This window comes from Carassius carassius, chromosome 5, assembly GCF_963082965.1.
Source record: "Carassius carassius chromosome 5, fCarCar2.1, whole genome shotgun sequence".
Classification (NCBI taxonomy): Eukaryota; Metazoa; Chordata; class Actinopteri; order Cypriniformes; family Cyprinidae; genus Carassius; species Carassius carassius.
In genome coordinates this window covers 14195244-14221607 of record NC_081759.1, presented here as the reverse complement: position 1 = coordinate 14221607, position 26364 = coordinate 14195244, and the positions used below count along the sequence as shown (strand labels likewise).

General features: G+C 36.7%; 2 protein-coding genes across 2 annotated transcripts in view; both read right to left on the bottom strand.

Moving 5' to 3' along the window:
* pcsk5a (proprotein convertase subtilisin/kexin type 5a) overlaps positions 1–8100 on the bottom strand; it is a 37946-nt gene extending 29846 nt beyond the window's left edge. Inside the window, exons 1-10 of the mRNA XM_059549813.1 lie at positions 7789–8100; positions 4912–5016; positions 4551–4664; positions 4239–4373; positions 3401–3477; positions 3192–3280; positions 2843–3015; positions 1316–1528; positions 1129–1229; positions 729–832 (exon numbers count right to left, since the gene is read on the bottom strand). Coding sequence (XP_059405796.1) covers positions 729–832; positions 1129–1229; positions 1316–1528; positions 2843–3015; positions 3192–3280; positions 3401–3477; positions 4239–4373; positions 4551–4664; positions 4912–5016; positions 7789–7950 — 1273 coding nt within the window. The 5' untranslated portion in view covers positions 7951–8100. The remainder of the gene's footprint in view (positions 1–728; positions 833–1128; positions 1230–1315; positions 1529–2842; positions 3016–3191; positions 3281–3400; positions 3478–4238; positions 4374–4550; positions 4665–4911; positions 5017–7788) is intronic.
* Positions 8101–16213: 8113 nt separating this feature from the next.
* Positions 16214–25323, bottom strand: LOC132140812 (annexin A1-like). The gene is made up of 12 exons (XM_059549811.1): positions 25045–25323; positions 24808–24919; positions 24102–24196; positions 23577–23690; positions 23211–23301; positions 23048–23127; positions 22901–22957; positions 17663–17756; positions 17454–17549; positions 17121–17179; positions 16855–16977; positions 16214–16690 (listed from the first exon to the last, which is right to left on the bottom strand). The coding sequence occupies exons 1-12, from the start codon at positions 25096–25098 to the stop codon at positions 16634–16636; spliced, it is 1032 nt and encodes a 343-aa protein (XP_059405794.1). The 5' UTR covers positions 25099–25323; the 3' UTR covers positions 16214–16633.
* Positions 25324–26364: the final 1041 nt, after the last annotated feature.

Sequence of the window (26364 nt, the reverse complement as noted above, 5' to 3'; positions counted from 1 at the left end):
GCTGACCAGCTTTCTGAAGATGCTGATTTCATTTTCCAGCAGGATTTGGCACCTGCCCACACTGCCAAAAGCACCAAAAGTTTGTTAAATGACCATAGTGTTGGTATCTTTGACTGGCCAGCAAACTCAGCAGACCTGATCCCCATAGAGAATCTATAGGGCATTGTCAAGAGGAAAATTAGAAACAAGAGACCAAAAAAATACAGATGAGCTGAAGACCACTGTCAAATAAACATGGGGTCCATACCACCTCAGCAGTGCCACAAACTGATCACCTCCATGCCACGTCAAGTTGAGGCAGTAATTAAAGCAAAAGGAGCCCCTACCAAGTATTGAGTACAAGTACAGTATATAAACTTACTTTCCAGAAGGCCAAAAATTCACTAAAAAATTTTTTTAATTGATCTAATTTGTTGAGATTGGTGGGTTTTTGTTAAATGTGAGCCAAAATCATCACAATTAAAAGAACCAAAGACTTAAACTACTTTAGTCTGTGTGCATTGAATTTATTTAATACATGAGTTTCACAATTTGAGTTGAATTACTGAAATAAATGAACTTTTCCACAACATCCTAATTTATTAAGATGCACCTGTGTTTGTGTGTATGTGTATGTGTGGGTATATACATATTTCAAGTGTTTTTTTTTTTTAAAAGATTAGTTTTTAATCTAAAATAAATACATGCTGAATAATATATCATAAGTGACATTTCCAGGCTCATCTTACCATCATAACCAGCTCCATTGCTCTGCCAGTCTGACGCACTCAGGTGACCACGGCGTGAAGTTTTCACCACAATGTGCTGAACATCTCTCCAGGTCAAAGCTGGACTGAGCATGAAAAAACAAAGATATGAGGTTATTCATCAAATGCTCAACAGGGATGGAAGGAAATATTTTATCCTACAGCATGATTTGCTCAATAAGACCTGTATGTGAAACTTAGATCCCATGAGCAAAGATGACAGAATTCAGTGATCCAAGATAAGTCTTTTACTCTTGCCAGTTGGCAGAGCTTCAGGCTCACCAGATCATTAGATGTGATTTGACCACAAAGTACTCACCAGATCTAACAGATAGATGATCACATCTAAAAGAAAGAGCACAAATAAACCATAATCGCTTACTTTGCCTCCAGTGTGAGGGCGATGATTCCTGCAGCCATGGGGGCAGATGCTGAAGTGCCGGAGTGCTCATCAGTGCAACGCTGTCTCAAATCCGTTGTCACCTGAAAGCACACGAATGTATGGAGCTGGTGAGGAAAAAAAAAAAAATCTTACAAAGAATCAAATAAATACGCACTGAGTGACTCACAACGCCTAAGCTGTGACTGTCTCCACTGCTATAAGTTGTGGCCAGAGTAGAGGAGCACTCCTCCAGGTACCACGGCTTTCGGCCGCTCTGAGTGGTGCTGCCTACTGAGATGGTGTAAATGCTGTTGGTGTAACCATCACATGAACAGTGGTCTTTATTCTGCCCACCATTTCCTGATGCCCACACAAAGATGGACCCAAGGCCCTTTCTGCCCTGAGAAGCAAAGAAGAATGTTTGGATGATTACTTTTTAGTTACGTTATTTTTAGCAGTAATTTTACTTGTAACATCTAAAGGAATTGCTCATTATTATTAAAAAAAAATCTGAAGGACGTGAGGTAAAATATTAACAGGAGATTTTGCATGTCAGGTGGCCTTAGACATTCAAATGTATTAGTTTTTCTCAAATTATAATTATAGTATTTTTCATATAATAGCAAAAGATATTTAATTGTTGCCAAAAACAAAAACATTTATTTAAACTAAAATAGTATTAATTATAAAGACCATATACCATACATAATAGATTTTCTTTAGACATAAGCAAATATGTTACTAAATACAGGTACATTTTTTGGCTTTTACAACTTAATTTCACCATAAACAAAAGAGACAATACTGTACAAAAGAGATATACTGTTCAAAGACCTGAAATTAAAAGTTCAACAATAAACAAAACATTTTGTTAGTCAAAAAAAAAAGTAAAGTGAAAGTGACATACAGCCAAGTATGGTGACCCATACTCAGAATTCATGCTCTGCATTTAACCCATCCAAAGTGCACACACACAGCACTGAACACATAAACCGTGAACACACACCCGGAGCAATGGGCAGCAATTTATGCTGCGGCTGTTGGGGGTCGGGTGCCTTGCTCAAGGGCACCTCAGTCATGGTATTGCCTGCCCCGAGACTCGAACACACAACCTTAGGTTAGAGGTCAAACTCTCTAACCACTAGGCCTGTTAAATGTATTTTATACTTGTTATAAATTACTTAACATACTGCTTACTCTCATTATAAAAAGAAAAAACTGAAAAACAATAATTTTCTGTTAAACCAATATAAAAATGTGCATTAATTATATTACACTGTTGTTTCATTTTTTGTGTATTCAGTAAATGTAAATATGTAATTAAACACAAATTTAAGAACATTGCACCACCCCTTGTTTTAATTTGATTAAATTGTGATGGCAATGACTTAGCTCAAATGATCGATGAATTTTTACAAATGGTCTAAAATGAGGGAACAAACTGTACTCCAGTACTCATCAAATTCATCCACATAAAACAGTAGAGCAGAAGCACAACTTATGCAATTACCAAAACAATGTGCCTCTGCAAATAATTTAAAGCTTTATCAGAAGTAAAACTCAAATGGGTTTAAGTGCAATATCAAAGTAATGATACTTAATCACTTTCCAAAGCTTGTCAACTGGAGTCTAGTATTGGTCTTTGGGTCTTGTAAAGTCTGGTCTTGACTCAGACTGCCCTATAATGTACACAGACACACAAACACACACTAACTTTGCGGATGCCATTTTCCAGAGCTAGCCTTGCAAGAGGGCCGGGGCCATCTACTGTTCTGCCATCATCATCTGGACCCCAGCTAGAGCTGTAGATGTCAATATACTGCTGTTTCAGACTGAGGGATTGGGCTTCCACCATATCAGTCATATCGCCGTCAAGCATGCGCACACCTACATGTGCAGGGAAGGGAAATTGGGAAAAACAGCTTTATAGATATCAATAATATTACATACTGTACTACTTATAGTAACAGTTTATTGTTGCATGAAGCACAACAATAGGCAGTTTACCAAACATAGCCATAGATACATATCATGTATGCAAACAAACACTTCTTATAACTTACCACCAATTTTTGCATTGTAGGCAATTCCGACAATGCAGAGGGAATTGTTTGCAGAGGCAGCCACCACACCAGCACATCTTGTCCCATGTCTTTTGTGAAATCAAAAAAAAAAGAAGACCCTCATATTTGTCTGGAGCACTTACTGTAATTATGTTATGCATTTTAAAATCCAAATATGTGGAGAGTGAGTAAGAGGGAAATGGACTGACTTATTTTCATTGGTTGCATCATAACGTGGTGTTGGATCAGGATCATTGTCATTAACATCATAGCTGGCTCGTGCATCCTTAGAAAGATAGAATGACACATAAAAGGGACATTTTGCCCACAGAACGAACATTCTGTCATCATTTCCACTCTCCACTTACTCCAAACCTGTAAGAGTTTCTTGTTTCTGATGAACACAAAAGAAGATATTTTGAATAATGTTGATTCTTTTTGAAGAACCAAGCAGTTCCATTGTCAGTAGCCATAGACCCCCCCTCCCCCCCATGGAAGTCAATTGTTACCATTAACTGTTTGGTTACCAGCATCCTTCACAATATGTTCTTTTGTGCTCAAAAGCTGAACAACAATCATACAGGGGTGAAACAAAGTGAGGTTAAGCAATTTTTGGGGCGAACTATCCCTTTAATAATGTCTGTTATAGACAATATTTTAATAGTCCTTCATATTTTTCATATCCCACTCACAATTTTAAAAGTGAATTGAAGTGAAGTGAAGTTAAATCTATAAAATAAAAATTTGACGGACCAATATGGGGGCCTGGCTGATTTTTCACATAGTAGATCACTGAGATCATTGACAAGTAACAATTTCAACTTGGCTGATTACTAGAAAATAAACCACCAGGTTCGTCAATGGATAATCTTTTTATTTTTTTAGTGCATATAATAATTTATATAATATTATAAACATACAGTATATCAGATTATATCAGCCACCCTTCACTTTAGTTTTTAAATGCAAATAATATACACAGCTCAATTTATTTCCATTATTTTCAGATTTCTTTATGCAAATCTCTCTCTTTTTTCATGAACTTACATAGTTCTGTTTTAGATCTGGATGCTGTCTTTCTATACCATCATCCAGAATGGAAACAACAACCCCTTTCCCAGTGTAGCCCCTGCGCCAGGCGGCCTGGATGTTCATGTCGGTCAAGCAGTTGTGATCGCAGTGCTTTGAAAGAGAAGGAAAATATATCACATTTTACTACATTTTAGTAAAGGTAATAAAAGGTATTTGCAAGGGATATTTCAATATGATATAACACATTTTGTGGAAACAATTTGTTCAATTTAATAATGTCTTTTAACTGAATATAAAATTTCTGATTGTAATGTGTTGCATACTAACAATGTACCACATGCTGTCCCATTTAGGGTCATTGAAACTGGTGACGAGGGTTTGGTCCATTGTGTTGGTTCTTTTAACTCTCTTCTGAACCATCTGTTGCTGGATCCACTTCACCTTTAGCATTAGAACATATTTGTGATGTGCTGCTGACAACATATCATGCTTCACAAACAACAATGAATTAAATGAAATATTAATTAAGAGCAATTATCAATGTCAAGTTTAAGGAATCATCTGTGTGGTTTTTGCAGTACCATCTTAATCTGTTTTGGTAAGTGTGTGTGGTGTTTTTGGATGGTGTAGTCTAACTTATTAACTATTCAGTGGTGTCTCAGTGACTGAAGGTATATGATCCTTGTACCTTGGTCTCTGTGGTGATGAGAATGTGCTTTCCTCTGCTTTTAATTGTGGACCGTTTGATGATTCCACTGTGCTGGAACTGGTAATGGTCCACTAGCCCACCAATCTGCAGCGGCACGAGGGGAAGAAGATGGTTTTATATATACAGCCACTGCTGAAGTGTGACTGACAGAGATATAAATTATGTATTCATCCTTGACGTATGCCTTTGAAACAACAAAAGAGTTATCCTACACCACTGCTAGACTTACCATCAGAGGCAACCTGAGCTACCACTGCACGATTCAGCTGAGCTTAAACTTTGGCTGCTGATTACTCTTTGACACCCTCTGCCTTGACATTATGATGTTGGCCGAAGCCATACCAGATTTAACCGGAACTAAACAGCCCCGCTGTAGACGGCAGTTACACTGAGTAGAGGAAGTCAGCATCTCACATGGTAGCAAAGATAACGTGTGCAATTAGACAAAGCAAAATAAACTGTCTAATCAAATTCAAACTAGCCTATACTACGTCAATATTCCATGCTCTACTGACAACATTTTCAGAACTCTATATATTTATAAATATATATTGTTTTTAAGAGAAGTCTCGTTTTATTATCAAGGCATTTATTTGATCAAAATACTGTACAGTAAAAACACTAATCTTGTGAAAAATTATAACAATTTAAAAATAACTTTTATTGAAAATATAATAATTATAATAATAATAATAATATACAGTGCCTTACGTAAGTATTCATACCCCTTCAAGAGTTCCCTATTTTTATTTATTTATTTATTTATTTTTTTGACCTCAGTGCTTGGTTTTTATTTCGCTATGCAATTTCAGACATTTTATTAAGACACGTGTGCCTTTCCAAATCATACCCATTCAGTTGAATTTGCCACAGGTTAACTTCACTCGAAGTGTAGTAACATCTACAAGCAATATGAATGCTCCTGAGCTAAATTTCAACTTTTACAGAAAGTTTTTATTTTTAACAAGTTTCCAAAGATGTTAAAAACATTATTATTATTATTATTATTATTATTATTATTTATTATTATATATTTTTTTCTTTGCCTTTATTGTGTATGGAGCGTAGACTGATGGGGAATGAAAAGTAATTTAAAGCAGGTTAACATAAAGCAACAACATAACAAAACATGAAAAACTTTCACTAGGCAGTGCATGTATATGTAATTATTTAAATTTGATAAATGTAATTTCTGTCAATGGCAAAGCTGATTTGATTATCTCAAATGTCACTTAATCATTACAAAATTATTCTAATATGCTTATTTTGGTGCATTTTCTTCATATATTCAATGCTTAATATTTATTGTAGAAACCATGATACATACTTTTTAAAATTTTATTAACTATCACTGATCAAGTTAATGTTCCCTTTCTGAATAGAAGTATTAATTAGAACAAAATTTGAATAATGTAAAAATAAATAATTAAATAAAAGTCTTACTGACTCCAAACGTTTGAACTGTAGTGTGTACATTGACAGTTTTACACTGTGGGTCAAATGTACAGTATAATGTGTAGTTGCGTATAGATAACTTCGATTGCATTCTTACTGTATATCCACACACCTTTGTTCCTATTTTATTTGTTGTAAACCTCAAATATTAAATTAACTTAAAAATGTATTTGGACTGTAATTTCCTTACTTATTTTCTCTTCTAGAAGACAAAAGAAAGTGTGCCTGTTGGTTAACTAACTACAGTAGGGTATAAGATGCCATGGAGGTTAGGACCTCATCTTGCATGGTTAAACACATTTATTATACAAGAGCCAGTGACCCAGAGACATGGGCTCGGTAAGAATGAAAGACTAATTTGAAAGAAAACAAATTCTAGGAACAGTCTTTGGGTTTCTTTTTTACAAAGAATGTACTCATAAGAATGAGTTGGTCTTAGGTTTTATCCTAGCAGTAATTGGACCTGGTAAAACATAATTTCCCCATTTTCAATGACAGTAAGCCAAGCTTGACTTGAATAAAATGTCAATTTTCTATTTATTTATAAAGCACAACTACTGTTGACCAGTGTGCCGTACAAAGTAACCAGCCACAAACAGAATTAAAAACAAAGACAAGGTTAATAAATAAAACTGCAAGACACAGGGCAGAGCAATGCAAATCATGAATAATAAGCCAGATCAAATAAAAATGTTTTTAACCTGGATTTAAAAATGGATAGTGAAGGGGCAGTTCTGATTTCTGTAGGAAGACTATTACAAAGTCTCAGAGTAACTACGGTGAATTCTCTCTCACCCCTAGACTTGAGTCTGGATCTAGGAACCACTAAGAGCCTTAAGTTGGCAAACCTGAGAGCTCTTGCAGGTTGGTGGACTATCAACAGGTCCGAGAGGTAAGAAGGTGCTAAACCATTTAAAGACTTAAAAACCAATAAAAGCACTTTAAAATTAATCCTGAAGCGCACAGGTAACCAATGCAATGGCTGCAGGACAGGAGTGATATGCTCACACTTTCAAACTCCCGTCAGGACTCTGGCAGCCACATTTTGAACCTGTTCATTAAAGGGGTTTGAAAATGATTTGAAAATGTAATGCTTTTCAAAGTACCATGGCATTACCAACTGTGACCATCACTGTATCATAATCAATAGTTGCCAGTTACAATTTTGGGATCATACAAAAAAAAATACAACAACAAAAAAAAAAAAAACAGGAGATGTGCCTTTGAGGTACAGTACATAGTAAGTATTTCAATGAGGAAAACACACATTTTAAATAATAAATTCAAAGTTAAAAAATGTAGATAATACCCAGTTTATATTGTACAAAGTGAGACAGATTTTATCAGATGTTACCAAGCGAAACATACTTAAATGGCAATACATTTCTGCAAAGGACTTACCTGGCCTATGTTCACAAATCCGTACTTTCCTGCAATAAGATCAGCAGCATCAGGACCTCCAGTTATTTTAATTGCCCAGCGGTTTGTGTAGATTCTTGTCTGGACAAATTGTAGTCCAATCCCAAGTAAAAAAGCATATGGAAAAAGTGCTGTAGGAAACATCTTCAGATGGTTATGCTCTCTGCTTCATGCAGTAATATTGGTCTAAAAGCTCTTCATTGAAAAGTTCTCATTAAAAGGTGGCTTGGACTGTCAAATTGTAAAAATAAAATAGAAATAAAAGTTCCTAAAGGACCTAGTTTGACTGTGTGAGCGCTTCTCCACTGTGATGGCGCCGCTGCATCTGTTGCCTGTGGCACATCTTCTCCAATTACAGTCCTATCAGTTTCTACAGGTGCACTGTGTGCTTGTACAGCAAACAAGAAACACTGGGGCCACTTTATAATAGGCCTAATGCCCATTCATTAATATTAGTATTATACTAAACAACATTGGATAGATCATAATCAATGTGCTTTTAAAAATGATTATCTTGCAGCATACTTTTTAGCATAATTTTTTTCCTTTATTTTTATTAATATCTATTATTATATTTGGTTTTACATTTATTTAATTGTTGATGTCTTCATTGTGTATGAATATGATTACCTTGAGGTAATCAAAAAAAATGTGTTTCTGAATTTACTTGTTTTGTTTACATTCATTTCCGAAATGAATACATTTCAAGAATAAACCTCAATGCATTGGGTTCCACCAAAATATGTGTTCAGATCAGTAAGAAGGAGCTCCTTATGGTAACAACTGTATGTTTTCAGTTACAGTCTACATTCAAATGTCACAATACTTTGAGAATCATTCAGCTTGTTTGCACAAATATAGATATGCAGATGTTTTCAACCAATTAATAATGTTTTTTTAAAGTATCTTGAAACACTTAACACTTAAAGTATCTCGAAACACTCTTTCTACCTTCAAAGAAAAACTATTACTCAATGAGTCGCACAAAGAGTTTTAATGAAACGCTCCTGAAGAGACACACCCGAGGAGATTGGGTGTTTACACGGGTCATGAATACACCCCTTTACACGATTACTATTTTATTCCCTCGATTTGCTAAATCGTTCATACCGTTTACTAATTCGTTCTCTCAATTTATAAATCGTGTGCACGATTTAGCAAATCGAGGAAATAAATGAGTAAATTGTGGGCAAAATTTATAAATCGAGGGAACGAAATAGTAAATTGTGCACACGATTTAGCCTATTTTTTTTCATGCATGCCATGTGTGGGCCTCCCCATAATTCTTATTCTATTATTATTCATTGTAATTATAAAGAATAACTAAAGGGTGAATTTGAACAACATTCCATTTTTTTAATATAAATTTTGTTTATCTTGGATATTTGTACCTAATCTAAATTTTTGTGTGTGAGAACGAAACCACCCTTAACATGTATATATGGAAAAACAGGTCTGCCTCTTGAGCAAGTTTTTATAGAACTGCCTTTATTCAAATGGCCACTGAAGCATTTAAAATGAGAAACCCACACAGATACAAAGACTAAAATGATGTCTTATATATTTACCCAGGGTCATCAGGAGGCCATCAGTCACCCTCAATATCTTTGGCAAAACCATATTTGCTCAGGGGGCCATAATATTGTAAAACTATACATTTTAAACAACACTGTCAGTTCTATACTCCAAAATGGCAACTATCTCTGAAGAGGAATCTGATTCCTCCATTTACTTTTGCACAACTGTGCTTCACTCCTGTTTGTGAGGAAATCAGTCAGAAAAAAGAGCAAACAGCGCCAATCCTATTCTCTCCTGCTTCAAAAAGAGACTAAAAGAACAACATAGCAAAATCAGAAAAAGTCATTACATTAGTTTTCATTTATAATGCTTATTATATGGCTTTGTGCAAAAATTGTTTATGTTGCTTCAAGCATTCAGTGTTCAGATACTTTTTTGACTACAAAACTTTATAATGGACCACTGTCCATGGCAACATACCCATGCTATTTACAAGTTTGCTGTTATTAGTAAGTAAGTAAGTAAGTAAAGTTTATTTCTAAAGCGCTTTTCACAGATAAAATCACAAAGTGCTGTACACAAGAAAAGTAGAACAAAGCAATAAAAATGTATATACATAAGTCAAATCAAAGTGACACTAGTGAAAAAACCCATCAACCAAAAGCTTTCTTAAATAAAAAAGTCTTCAAATCTTTTTTAAAAGCGTCAACAGAGTCTGCCAGACGCAGAGACAGGGGCAGGGCATTCCACAGTCTGGGGGCAACAGACTGAAAAGACAGGTCCCCTCGGGTCTTATAGCGAGTTTTTGGGACCATAAGCAGGTTCTGGCCAGAGGACCGAAGAGTGCGGCTTGAGGAGTATGGGGTCAAAAGATCCTTGATGTACTGTGGGGCCTGACTGTTTAATGCCCTAAAAGTCAACACTAAAATCTTAAAATCAATCCTGAATTTTACAGGGAGCCAATGGAGAGCTAATAAAACGGGAGTGATATGAGACCTTCTGGGGGCACCAGTTAGAAGTCTAGCAGCAGAATTTTGAACCATTTGCAGTTTGTTCAAGGCTGACTTATTCAAGAAGGTAAAAACAGAGTTGCAATAATCAAGTCTAGTTGATATAAAAGCATGAATAATAATTTCCAGATCCTTCTTTGACAACATTTTGCGTATTTTAGAGATATTCCTAAGGTGATAAAAGCAGTTTCGGACAAGCTGTTTGAGTGTATCTCCAAAGACATGGCCTGGTCAAACACAACCCCCAGGTTTCTGAGGCTGGATTTAACAGAGGAGCCAAGAGAGCCAAGGTGCTGTTTGATCAGCGGGATCTTATGGTCTGGAGCAAAGATCAGTGTTTCAGTTTTACTTGCATTTATCTGCAGAAAGTTAGAGGCCAGCCAGTCTTTGATGGAGGACACACACTCTAAAAACAGTGATAAACGATGGAACTCAGCATCATTGAAAGAACAGTACAACTGGGCATCGTCAGCATAGAGATGATACGAAACATCCTTAAAAAAAACCCATAATATGACCAAGTGGCAAAATGTACAGTAAAAACAAAATAGGGCCCAAAACTGACCCTTGTGCCACTCCACAGGTCAAATTGGTCACATCTGACTGTACATTGTTTATAGCGACATTAAAGGCTCTGTCATGAATATAGGAAGAGAACCACTGGAGGACAGATCCAGATAGTCCCATCTCATTGTGAAGCCGTTTGATCAGTATACTGTGATCTACCGTGTCAAAAGCGGAAGTCAATTTATGTGTTTTCTTGATTTTCTTACAGACACAGTTTAGAACAGCTAAGCAGTACTATTTCTCAACTTCAGTATTATTTGCATATGGCGAAAGTAAAATTGATGATAGATGACTGAAAACCTGAGTTAAAACATGAAGATGGAAACGCTGATCTTAAGAATAACAAGTTGGTAAGCCTAAAAATGTCAGGGTCGAGATTTATTTTGCAATAGTGACCAGATAACATATTTCATTTGCCATAGTAGTGTAAGTAGAGAATCTTTACCTTTGCATCACTCTTAGGGACACCATCATCAATGTGACAGTCTTCATTCCTGGTAACCTAAAGTTATTATACACAGTAATACAGTAAGTAGACATTCAAAAGGCCCTTTTTACCGCCGCGGGTACCACCGCCGCGGTGTCTGTAAAGTGCATTTGCAGCTTTTGACCGCTGAGTGGTGCTTTAACCATAAGTTATCAAACAAGCACATCAAAGCACATTTTCGCAAATAGACGTCAGTTTTGCCTCGCTGATGTGTTACATTTGACTGCTTCAGTCACGGAAAATGAAAGAGAAAAACACTATAGTTTAAATATTTAATATATTTAATATTTAATATTCACAGATGAAAGTTTGGTATTTATGAAGTTATGTGCATTTCTTAGAACAAATTCAAGCAGAATAAATGTCAAGCCTGTGCCTGAGTCTGTGCTTATATTCTCTAAGCTACATGGTATTAAACCATATTTTAGATTTGACACATTTAAAAGGTGTGCAGTATTATTTATATTATATTAATTATGCGTTATATTATTCAAAAGAAATTGTGGTTTACTTTGCATCGGAGCATTAAAAGTGGTAACCTATTTTAGGGGGGTAGGCTCCATGGATTTATATGCAAAATGTCAATATTTTCATATATAATGCTTATATTAAAATTTATATTTTAAATATAAATATATTTTTTTCCTTTAATAAAACAACATGCAATTTTGTTATTCGTTACCTGTCCTTTATTTTGACATAACTTATTGGAAAAAAGACATTTGTCTGTAAACTGATTAAGAAATTGTTGCATGTTTAAACTTGAAGCACTGTATAATTTCGTTCCCATTATTTAGGCCTAATTTGCCTAAAACTAGAAACTAATAAAATTAAACCTGCACGATTAAATATTTGAAACTCTTAAGAACTATTTTTATTTATTTATTTATCTATTTATTTATTTAATACTAGCCCATCATGCATCTAACCATGAACTCAGCTTTAAGAGCTGTTAAGATTAAAACTGCAGCTCCTCAGTGAGTCAGTGTCATGGACGGAGGACCTGTTAATATATTTTCTAGTTTATATTTCCATCTCTTTATGCCACTGGTTTAGTTTTTTTTTTCTTATAGAACTTATTTGTAAATAGAGCAGACACTTTCTGTGTGTCTACACCAGACACGAGAGTTGTCATCCGTGCCCCACAGCGAAAAGTGTGTCTAAACTTGATGACATCCCACTATAGTGTCAAATCATCTGAACACAGTATCAGAACATTTCATCATAAACAGAATGAGCATCAGTTCACTGATGGGGATCGTGTCCAGTGTATCCATCACTGTGTTCTGTTGTCTTTTGTTGGATCGCTCCACTCGTGTCCGGTGTAGACCTGGCGTACGTTTTTTATTGTTTTATTTTACAGCCCTGCTTGTTTTAATGTTTTTATTAAATGTCTGTATTGACTGCATGGTCATAATATCTAATTATTTACTGCCATGCGACCTACAAAAGTAAAGCTTGGCGAGTCGATCAACGAGCATTTCTGCAGGTTGATTTTTGGCGGATGTGCTGTGCTTGTGCTCCGGCGGTCGTCTTCATTTCGTCGGGTGAAACGTCTCTCTCACTGGCAGCAGAGTCTGTGAGCAGCAACAACTTCCCCTCCGCCGCACTGATACCAGAAACACGCTCCGCCTTCACTCCGTGAATAAAGTATTTCAGTATGTTTGAAATGTTATGTTCATAACGTAGCATATAAAATAATAATAATAATAAAATAAAAATAACAGGAGAGTTTCAAAGTGGCTCAAGCTATTTTGTGTAAACTTTTTTTCCCTATATCACATGCCAAACTAATAACATTGTCATCATGCAATGCACATAACATGCAATTTTTTGCTCTGTAACAAAATTGTCACTGAACTATGTTCACATAACTGATTCTTACCGTGTAACATAAATGGTGTCATTTTTGTATCTTGCAAAGGGCAAACAGTGTAGTCTCGAGATCTCCTTTAACGTCACTTTTTAATATTATCCTCCATCACCTATCAGTTGACTGTACAACAGAAAAAGGTTAGCAGCTTACCTCTGCTTTTAGAATGAACATGTTCAATGTGTGTGTTAATCTTTCTTTTTACTTTCTTTGTAAGTATTCTTCAACGCTGTTATCAAGAACAGAGCGAATAAAGAAGTTATTGCAAAAAATTTGCAGATCAATCTACTGCAAATTGTCATATCAACTCCATTAACATCAATCACTTCATTATGAGTCACAATGATCATGAATTGTTGACAATATTAAAGAGGGCAAGCTACAGACAAGGACATGCAGTGTGTTACAGAAAGAACAGAGGATGCGTGCAGATCCATATGCAGAGCTTTATTCAAAGGTGTGTTCACAAACAGGCATGGGTCAATAAACAGCAAACAGACATGAATGAGGCAAGAGAAAGAGTATTCCTAGGCCAGGTGTGGGTGATTGATCGGTGAACCTAATCCAGAGGGCTTGACAGAAAGGGTCATCTGTAAACACGAGCAATAGACCAGGCTGGGGTAAACAGTATTCAAAACAGGGTCAGGCAAACGGATAATCCAATATACACAGGCGAGAATCAAAGGACTGGAAAACAGGCAAAACAAAACTATGACAGGACTAGTCTAGACTAGGAAACAGGAAATCAATACACAGGCTCCGTAAAGTATCAACCAACAGTGACATGTACAGTACTAAAGAATACTCAGCAGTGAATGGTTGTTTGGGACTGATTCTTAAAGGTGCTCTAAGCGATGCCGGGAGTCGTAACTTCTTGTTGACGTTCAAATTGTTGTCAAACAAAACGGAGGCTAGCTAGACCCTCCCTCCTCCTCATCCGTGCACTAACCCCCCAAACCCCACCCCCAAATCTTTCTTGTCGGTTATTGGCTGGAACAGTTTTTTATGTTTTGTGGTGCGGATGAGCCCAGTTTGTTTTTCTTGTTGTTTGTGGAGCCTGTGGTGTCTAGAGAGACCCCGTTTTTTTACAGTGTGTTCAGGGGACAAGCAGCAAGCGGATAGTGAGGAGATGGTTGCTGGATATGACAAAAAATGTTTTGGCCTAAAAAATGTGTGACATCACTTAGAGCACCTTTAAAGTGGGTGTAATTGGTAGCAGCTGTATGTGATTGGTTTGAGGTGAGCTTGTGATTAGTGCAATGTAGCATGGGGAATGTAGTCCAGTGAGATGTACAGTATAACAGTCTGTATGGTGTGAGAGTCAATATGATGGGAGGGCGGCCTCTGGTGGCAAGTGGATGGAAGTTCATGGACAGGATTGGAAATGCATTTACAAATATAACTCACCTGGAGGTAGGTCAAATCTAGATGCAAGATCTCCTGTAGGTGGCATAGTCTCCCATATTCAATAATAAAGGCCTGACAATTGGTTGCAGACCCATTTCTCCTTCTGATTGGAGTAGGAGGGGTGTTCGCCATTTGAAATACGCTTATTATGATTCTGGTTTGATATTGAAAACTCATTTAATTTGCCAGCCTCCTAATTGTTCTTAATTTTATATATATATTTTATTTTATTTTAATATTTAATATTTTTTTTATTTTAATTTTATTTTACTGATTGGCTCTCAAAGCCTATGGTGTACCTTGGCAACAACCTTTGCATAAATTTATTATGCAAATTTATTATTAATATTATTAATTTATTTATTAATTTATTAAATTTATTATTGCTCAAGGAAATAATAGAGGCTTGGTGTCCATATTATATTATTTTATTTTGGAGGCCTCTTATGCTAAACTCCCTTTAGATATGCTGTGGAGATGTGACTGCCCGAATTTGTATCCAGATTTTACTTAGGAGGATGTTTGGATAAATATGAAGGAGGTCTCTTGTAATCCTGACCACCAGCAGATTCATTTCAACTTTGTACATAGAACATATTTAACCCCTCACAAGCTCCATTTAATGGAGATTAACCAACCCAACCTGTACCCTATGTGTTCTGAAGGTTCCAGGTACTTTCTTCATGTACTCTCTTTTCTTTACCTGATTTAAGTTGTATTTATTCATTAATTCGAACTCCTGAACTTGAGTAATTCCTCTTTATTATTATTTGTTCTCCATATGTGTATATTGTATATGTATGGTATATTTTATTTATATGTATCTGTATATGCATGTGTATATATATTTATGTATTTATATGTATATTTACGCATATTTTCTTTTGACCATTTTGTTGTGATTTTGAAATGCCCTGTAATACTTTGTTGTTCTTTTCTTTTAAGAAACATTTGATGGCAAAAAAATAAATAAATAAATAAAAATAAATATATTTATATAATCTGTAAAATCTGTGAGAGCTGAAGTAGGTAATTTTGGGAACAGTACCTGCCTTTTTATTCCTTATACACACCCACTGAATAAAACGTTGGGCTGGGTAAAGGGGTTAGACCAGCCTGTTCTGGTTGTACCTGTCTGTAAGACTTGACCAGTCATTTAATGTATTTGCTGCACTCTCCCCCAGTTGTAGTCTAAACCTAGAACAAAACAAAACTTAACACTGAAACTTACTAACACTTTAGCATCAGTTATCAATTGTTGCTTATTAGCATGCATCTTGGCTGTTTTTAGTACTTAATAAGCACATATTAATGTTGTATTCTACATGAGCATATTTTAAATCCCTCAATCCTTCATCATAAATTTTACCTTACCTAAACTACCTTACTAACTATTAATAAACAGCAAATTAGGAGTTTATGGAGGAAAAGGGCGTATTTAGTAATTTAATATAGATAATTGGTCCCCAAAATAAAGTGTGACCAAACTTACATATGAAATGATATTGTTCACTAGAAATAACAATAAGCATATACTTTAAACTACAGTTTTAAATAATTTATTAGTTGTGGAATTTGTCTCTTTGATTATGAGAACAAACACACAAATATGGTCAAGCAGGGCTCACAGTTCTCACATACTGTCACTTGCTAAAGAAACCAATATGTTCATCACAATGTAAAATGTTGCCACAATTTACATAGCAATTTATTACAATAATAATGCTATATAGCTGCCATGTAACTGCAACACTTGAATTACTACTACGACAGTATGCCAAGCTGTAGCTAGCAATATTGTACTGACTATAACATTCACAGGGCATAATTAACCTTTTTCTATATTTAAATGAAACGTTTTTTTCTTAAGCCAACTAAGGGAGATTGAGTTATAACGGGTAATTAATATAACCATGTAATGAATCTGCAGATATTTTTCACATAATTCAGACATGTAAGAGATGATTACTGAGTGCCACAGAGAGTCAGCAGAATCTTTTCATAATCTCCACTCGTTTCCTTCTGTAAAATCAGAAAAGGGGTAAATGTAGAGGTGAACTTGACTTGAATTCATTGGAAATTGATTGGATCAAGCGATCATTTCAATCCATAATGCATGTGAAGTAAATGGGCTCATTTTTTATTTCAGCTAGTAGTTTAGAGCATTTTAAATGATGAAAACTCACCAGAATGGCCTCCTGAAGGGTTTTGCCATACATCCTCTTATATTCTTGAATAATTTTCAGCAGGTCAATTTCTGAACGGCTCACAATGATTCTAGTCAGTGTATCAGTATTGGTTCCTAACCCCTAGAAACCCACATTACAGTTAAATTTGTGCAACAATGAGAAACAATAAAGACTGAAAATATCAAAAGCATATGCAGCACTCACAGTGCACAACTCCATGGGCGTAATGAAACACATTCCATAATATTTTTTTGCAACTTTACCTTCATAGCCAGGTAGAGCTTTTCTGCAAAGAGGGCAGGTTTGTTCCAAGCAGACTTCACTAAACATGAAAAATAAGAAAGTTGTGAGGTTTGAATGTTTGAAACACAAATGGAAGACTTCATACTGCTTGATTTAGTTGCTATTGTATATTTGTGTGATAAAGGTTTGTGTGATAATGCTGACTGGACCAACCCTTGACACGCAGAGCTGGAAAAACAAGCTTCCTAACAGCTTTTCTGAGAATAGTCTTTCGATCACTGAAGCCTTTAACATGTCTAGAATCTCTCGCACACACCCACATACACACAGACTAAAATGAAGGCTTTCCTTACCCAGGATCATCACACAGTCTTCAAAGTCTCCATGCAGCTCACTCTCCAGCGCTTTGGCCACACCCTGCTTGCTGTATTTCCCATAAAACTGGAAAACTGCAAGCACATTTTTAATAAAACTGTTAGTTTCTAAAAATATAACGTCAACTCTGTGAAAAATAATCGTATATGTAACATTTGTATTCTGTCATAGGTATTTCTCCACTTACTTTTGCACAACTGAGCTTCACTCCTGGATGTGAGGACATCAATCAGGACAGAGCAAACTGTACCAACCCGATTTTCTCCTGCCTCAAACAGAGCCTGTATAAAGCAGACAGTGAGTGCATTTACATGCACACCAGCATGCTGGCATGTACATAACCTTAAATATTGTTATTACAAACTATAATTCATACTTCTGTGTTCCATTTTATAGTATGCATCATTCATGTTGTAAATACTGGTTGTGTGAAGATCTGTCCACCAAACAAGAGGACCAATAAGGCACCGCACACAACATACTTTATGTAAACTGGGCAACTTCACCACAGACCTAGACATGGTGTTGTCCTCCTGTCCCAAAGACAGCACTGTTCATCTTTTTACCTAGACCTGCATTCTGCCTTTGCAATGGTACTGTAAGTCACCAGGGGCCGGATACACCAGCTGGACGTACACCTGGTTGTAAGACTAGGCTGAACGCAAAATGTGCTTTCAATCTTGCATAGCTGTGTGTTTGAGACTAAATCTTACACCTAGTCAAAGGTAGGTGTAAAGTAAAAAGTCATGATTTGGTCACACATGATTTGTATTTAGTGAATTAATTTGTGAATTAATTATAACTGCAGACGTGAACTGTAGCAATGATCAAGATCTGTGTAGTCTACCACATTGCTGACAGTGCTAAATGACCTTACACAAAATATATTGCTGTATGTAATTATGTAGTAGATTATTATATAAGATCTGGGATCATTAGATAAAAACTGTATCATGCATTATCTTGCTTGCAGAGACCAAGATAATATTTCACATCTGTATCAAACAGAACAACTTACTGAAATGGATCATGTCTAATGTAATCCCTCAGTCAGTGTTTCAACCGCAGATCAATAAAATCATGGTGCGGTGACTTTACTTGTTATTATGTCTTGAGCAGTTCATTCTTTTTTATTAGGGGAGAACTAAGTGCTTAGGCACCTATTGTATCAGTTGGTTTTTTATTCTTCTTCTTCCACTCTGGGAGTCTGTGGCAGCCCATACAGCAGAACCGCTTGTGGGAAAATTATTAAACTTGGCACACAGATAGAAGACAGTCTTTAACTCAAACTCTTCAGCGCCACCAATAGGCCAAATGTGCACTCATATTTTTGCTAATAACTTGTGAACCTTGAGGTATTGAAGCAAAATTTCCTCAGATTTCTTGGCTCAAGGTGAGTCGAATGCATACCAAAATTTTTATTTCTACATGTCAAGGCAATTGTGAATTTTTCTAAATACCTACTTTTTCCAGCTCATCCTAGTTTGTCCATTTTTTTTCCAAAATTGCCTCAGTTCATCTTCAGAGCATTCTAGTCAAAAGTATTCAAAAGCTTTTTGATAAACCAAACCATTTTGGTAAAGCGCACTAAAGAATTTGATGAAGTTTGTGTGCTACATCGCCACAATGCTTTAGCAGATTCTGACTAAACTTGGTATTTGTTGTAACAAGCATGACCTGAGGGCACGTACATAGTTTTGGAACAGCACCCATCACTGGTCAAAATATATAGAATTCTGATTAAAACGTTTGAACAGTTTGGCAAAAATAATTGGTCTTATTAGATTCGAAACGGCATACAGTATCGAACAGTATTTAATATTCCTATGTTGGCCTTTTTGGGCATTAGCCATTTTGAATTTTGAAGTAAAATTCTCTACAAACAAACTTCTTTAACAGGAGTCTCCAACTCTGCTCCTGAAGAGCTATCATACTGCAGAGTTCAGCTTAAACTCTAATCCAACACACCTGGACCAGCTAATCAAGGTGTTCAGGGCTACTACAGACAGGTATGTTGAAGCAGGGTTAGAATTTAAGTCTGCAGGAAATTAGCTCTTCAGGAGCATGACTGGAGAACCCTGGTCTTTACTGAGTAAATAAAAAAAAGCTCCTTAGCTCTTAATTTTACATATTTTGTGGTTGGCCCCTTAATTGCTGCTTGCAGCTATATTTAGTAGTTGTATGCATTGCTGCATGAATGATTTCTCAACTATCACTGCAGTACAATGTGTTGGTGTGGTTGGGCATTGCCTACGCTGGGTGTATTTGTGCCTAGTCATAGTTTTAGTTTGTGCAATAGGTGTAAATATTTATTGGAAAGCTGAACATAGCTGGACGTTAAGATGGACATAGCTAAACCCAGCATAGGGCTTACATCCAACTTTTTTATATCTAGCATGTGCAACTGGACCTATATCCTCATGCCCATCCTCTTTGGACCGGCATTACACTAACTGGACCTTGCTGTCTTGAGTCTTATCTCAGAGACAAATCTATCAAGACTTAATTATCTAAATACTGGGGTACCTCAGGTTTTTTGGCCCCATTTTTTCAAAATGCACTCTCATCTCACTGGTCCAATTAAAAAAATAAAATAAAATAAATATATGAAGTCACAGCTTCTACTATCACTGTTAAATTTTGGCCCTGATTAAGTTTTCTAACCTTCCAAATGGCTGCTAAGTTAAGCATTTGGTAAACCAGAAAATCCTCACTGTCCACATCTTAACAACCACCCAGTCATAAAGACTCCCACTTTACAACATAAAATAAATAAAATAAAATAAAATAAAATAAACCAGACCCTACCTGTATGAATAGAACAAATTGATCCTGGTTCAGGCTATGATTATCCATAAGACTACTGCAGGAATTTAGCCTCTCTCTCATATAGAATGCAGTGGCACTTTTGGTGTAAAACCCAACCAAAATGTTAGTTACTCAATATTAACTTTTGTGTATAAATGTTGTATAAAAGCAATATCACATTTGTAACCATATTGTTGCACTTTTTCAAACAACACTGACTTATCCACCCTTTTCTTCCCATAAAAGCTGATCGTAGGTGTATCTCTCTATTAGTTTTATTGGATCTTAGTGCTGCGTTTGACACAATTGACCACAACATTCTTTTGCATAGACTTGAATACTTTGTTGGCATCAGTGGAAGTGCATTAGCATGGTTTAAATCGTACTTATATGACCGCCATCAGTTCGTAGCAGTGAATGAAGATGTATCCTATCGATCACAAGTGCAGTATGGAGTACCTCAAGGCTCAGTACTAGGGCCGCTACTCTTCACGCTTTATATGTTACCCTTGGGAGATATCATCAGGAAACATGGTGTTAGCTTTCACTGTTATGCTGATGATACTCAGCTCTATATTTCTTCGCAGCCCGGTGAAACACACCAATTTGAAAAACTAATGGATTGCATAGTCGATATAAAAAACTGGATGACGAGTAATTTCTTACTGCTAAATTCTGAAAAAACAGAGGTGTTAATTATAGGACCTAAAAACTCTGCTTGTAATAACTTAGAACACTGTCTAAGACTTGATGGTTGCTCTGTCAATTCTTCGTCATCAGTTAGGAACCTAGGTGTGCTACTTGATCGCAATCTTTCCTTAGAAAGCCACGTTTCTAGCATTTGTAAAACTGCATTTTTCCATCTCAAAAATATATCTAAATTACGGCCTATGCTCTCAATGTCAAATGCAGAAATGTTAATCCATGCATTTATGACCTCAAGGTTAGATTATTGTAATGCTTTATTGGGTGGTTGTTCTGCACGCTTAGTAAACAAACTACAGCTAGTCCAAAATGCAGCAGCAAGAGTTCTTACTAGAACCAGGAAGTATGACCATATTAGCCCGGTCCTGTCAACACTGCACTGGCTCCCTATCAAGCATCGCATAGATTTTAAAATATTGCTTATTACTTATAAAGCCCTGAATGGTTTAGCACCTCAGTATTTGAATGAGCTCCTTTTACATTATAATCCTCTACGTCCGCTACGTTCTCAAAACTCAGGCAATTTGATAATACCTAGAATATCAAAATCAACTGCAGGCGGCAGATCCTTTTCCTATTTGGCGCCCAAACTCTGGAATAACCTACCTAACATTGTTCGGGAGGCAGACACACTCTTGCAGTTTAAATCTAGATTAAAGACCCATCTCTTTAACCTGGCATACACATAACATACTAATATGCTTTTATTATCCAAATCCGTTAAAGGATTTTTAGGCTGCATTAATTAGGTAAACCGGAACCGGAAACACTTCCCATAACAACCTATGTACTTGCTACATCATTAGAAGAATGGCATCTACGCTAATATTTGTCTGTTTCTCTCTTGTTCCGAGGTCACCGTGGCCACCAGATCCAGTCTGTGTCCAGATCAGAGGGTCACTGCAGTCACCCGGATCCAGTACGTATCCAGACCAGATGCTGGATAAGCACCTAGAAAGGACCTCTACATCCCTGAAAGACAGCGGAGACCAGGACAACTAGAGCCCCAGATACAGATCCCCTGTAAAGACCTTGTCTCAGAGGAGCACCAGGACAAGACCACAGGAAACAGATGATTCTTCTGCACAATCTGACTTTGCTGCAGCCTGGAATTGAACTACTGGTTTCGTCTGGTCAGAGGAGAACTGGCCCCCCAACTGAGCCTGGTTTCTCCCAAGGTTTTTTTCTCCATTCTGTCACCGATGGAGTTTCGGTTCCTTGCCGCTGTCGCCTCTGGCTTGCTTAGTTGGGGACACTTCATCTACAGCGATATCGTTGACTTGATTGCAAATAAATGCACAGACACTATTTAACTGAACAGAGATGACATAACTGAATCCAATGATGAACTGCCTTTAACTATCATTTTTGCATTATTGACACTGTTTTCCTAATGAATGTTGTTCAGTTGCTTTGACGCAATGTATTTTGTTTAAAGCGCTATATAAATAAAAGTGACATTGACATTGACATAAAAGCGGGAGTAAGATCATCTGCGTCCAGCTATTTTTGGCCATACAAAACAGCTTTTTTTGCTGCTTGATATTATTTTAATGTATTATCTTAATTATGAACACACTGGTTTGTAGTGCAAACAGTTTTACTGTTTACTTCTTGTTTTTATTATTCTCGTTATTCCCCTATAGTGGCTAATGAACCAGAAGTCTTAACCATAGGCTACTTCCACGTTGAAGAATAAGGTGGATAGCTTCTACAGAACCATATACAGTCCATGGAGAAAATGGATGGTATACTTCCAGTTGCCTACCAACCAATCCAAATTTGAAACAGGTTTCTGGAAAATGGTTTATACCCACACAAATCAGCTTATTTAAACACAATAGTTAATAACATGAGTTGTGTGTTGTTTAGTTCAGTTGTTACAGTAATGGAGTAGAATCTGCCACAGTACCTTCGCATCACTCTTTGCAAGCCCATCGTCAATATTATTTTCTTCACTCCTGGTAGCCTGTTACAGGAAATATATTCAGTACACATAAATTATTCAGTTTTCTTATGGAGTAACAAACATATACTAAACAGCATAACTTTTTTGTACCTTGCAAAGTGCAAGCAGGGTCGTCTCAATATCTCCACTAACTTCTCCTTTAATTTGTTCATCCAGCAGCTCTCCATAGACTTTACAACAAAAAGAGCTTAGCAGCTACACGCACATCTGCATTCATGAGTATACATGTATATTTTTGGATCTGTGTTGTTACCTTCTTTGAAAGAAGTTTTCATCGCTGTGATCTCCTTGTTTGATCTGGTCCCTAGAATTTCACTTAAGACAGACTCTTTTGTCCCAAGACCCTAATTATAAATTCATTTTTAGTGTTTAAATCTTTAAATAAATTATTGGATGGTTGTGTAAACTGTCTAACATTTTGAAATATTTAAATATTAACTGTCAAGGTTTAAAACGCACACACACACACACACAACACACACACACACACACACACACACACACACACACACACACACACACACACACACACACACACACACACACACACACACACACACACACACACACACTCCACTATACTACATAACACACACACAAAAAAGTTAAAATATTAGACCTTCATGGCTCTTTTCATTTCAAATGCATCATATTCAGGGGGTGTCATCAGCAAGGCCAGGACCGCATTCTCAAAATCTGACTTCAAAGCCTTTTTCAGCGCATCCGCCAGAGGCTAAGCACAAAAATCAAACAAAGAAAATAAAAACAATACATAGTACAATACACTAGTATACAAACACACACACACACACGAAGTTGAGCAGCTGTCAGATATTTTTTCTTTAATGCATTAGAACAAAACCAAATTTGTGATTGGAATTGGCACAAAAATACTTCAGTCATACTTTAGTTCATAAACTATCAAAAATCATAATTTTTTAATTCCTTGGACCATGTTTAATGCAGTGTACATGATGTCACTAATGTTCTTGACTTCCTAATTTCTGCTAGCAACTCACTTTTATGAATAGACAACTTCTGAACATCCTCTATCTATGCCTCAAATGCCATATTTACATGCCAGGCCATCTTTACACATTTAAATAGGCCAAAGACAAACACTGTTGGATGTAAAAATGCTTACTTTTCCTGTACTCTGCTGATAAGCTTCTTTGATCTGTTGTCTTTGTGCATTGCTTCTCTTTGCAAGCACCTCCACAATAGTGGCTTCATCCACACCTTCGTGAAATGAAAACATTTGTAAGTGAGGCTTTTTATGATCAAACTACAGAGTAATTCTGGTGGGTTAAAATGAGCCACTGCATCATGCACATAAATCGAGGTGCATAAAGAAGTACAACTATTACTGTGTATTGGGGGATATGTATTTAATTTAATACTGAAACATGCATGGGACAAAACAATTTGCTTGTCTCTTTTTTTTAAAGCAACATTTAAATTAACCCACCATTATTTTTTTTAAACAAATGTGTTTTTTTATGTAAGCCTGTGCTTTTCAGCTATTACATAATGCAATTCGACTTCTAGGAATGCATTCCAGGAAAGCAGGGGTGTGTCCTAAACATGACAACCCTTGAATAAACACATAACTTATTATATCTTTATATCTATGTCTTTTTCATACTTTGCCAAAACACATAAAAAAAAAGCAGCATCCCTACATTATTTCTAACATTGTTATCAGGAGCATGAGAGCATTTTACGTCTTTAACGTCACATTAATCTTGATTTCTACACTGGTTAATATGTTTCCTTCAACCTTATAAAAAAACACTGGTATGTGCATTTCAAAATGAGTAAAACACCCATATTTACAGCAAAGTATTTACCTTTGGTCTCAATAGCTTTCTTCAATTTTTCAGCATCATTCTGGGCATTAAAGTTTGGATCAGGCTTTACTGTTCCAAAGTATGCAGTCTCCACAGCACTACTTTTAGAACCCTGTGATGAAACATATTACAACACTCACTAAATGCAAACCATGGACTAATAACTAATTTAAGTAGTAATGTTGAGATGTACTTCAATATATTCAAAGCATTGATCATATACTGTATGTTCTATACCTTGCTGCTGTCATCATCGCTAATTTTGTTGATAAACTTCTTGAAGAATGCCATCCTTTAAAACTTCTGAAAAAGCTATGGCAAGTAACAAACAAACAAATACATACACAAATTCTATGTTGTGCTAATGAAACACAATTACTAATGTTTTTAAGTCAATGACTCAGTGTCAAATGTTCTCAAAAGAGTTTTGTTAAAATATGCTACTGACGTCAAGAGTAAAACATGTTTATGATATCTCACCTGTTCCCTGTCTGTGAAAGCTGCTCTGAAATGGGTAATTTCAGAAACATAACCAGGTTTTATTCTTTAGGCACATGCTGCAAAAAAAAAGAAAAAAAAAAGACACCTTTGCTGGGTGGAGGGGTTAGACCAGGTTGTTCTGGTTGTACCTGTATTTAGTTATGTGTTTCCTGCACTCACCTCAAACTGAAGGATTATTGGTTTGTGCAAGATAAACTGTCATACAATATGAAGCATAAACAAAAGTCATATACATGAAATTACATGGTTCACTAGATATAGCAAAAGACTGTACACATGCTTCTACTTACTCCTGACTAGAGTTTTCCTGACTAGAGTTTTGTGACAAACTCTAAAACATGAGGTTAGAAAAAGTAATGTTGTATAACTGGGTTCTGGGTTTGTGTGGCATGCCTTTGCACAAAAGACACCACGGCGCCAGGACACCACGGACCCTGGGTGCATCCAACGCGAGCCAGGCCCCGGGCGACGACTTCTCCCCCTCCAGTCTTCGAGATCTCCACACGGAACCACTTTGCTCCCCTCCGCGAGACAGGACGCGACACTGTGATCATCAGAGACTCCATCGTCCGACACGTCCGTGCTACGTTAGCCGAAGGTAAAGTGCACACTCATTGTTTCCCTGGTGCTCGTGTTCTTGATGTTTCTGCGCAGATACCCGTGATCCTGAAGGCCAACGATAGCCCCAGAGCGGTCGTGCTTCACGCCGGGGTTAACGACACCATGCTGCGTCAGACAGAGACGCTGAAGAGGGACTTCAGCAGCCTGATCGAGACGGTTCGCAGCACGACGCCAGCGGCGACGATCATCGTGTCAGGACCACTGCACACGTATCGACGAGGACACGAAAAGTTCAGTAGACTTCTTGCTTTAAATTGAATGGTTGTTGTCATGGTGTAAAGAACAGATACTGCTATTTGTTAATAACTGGAATCTTTTCTGGGAGCGTCCTAGGCTGTTTCGCGCTGATGGCTTGCACCCCAGCAGAGGCGGAGCGGAGCTGCTCTCTGACAACATCTCCAGGACACTTCGCTCCATGTGACTAGTAAGACAATT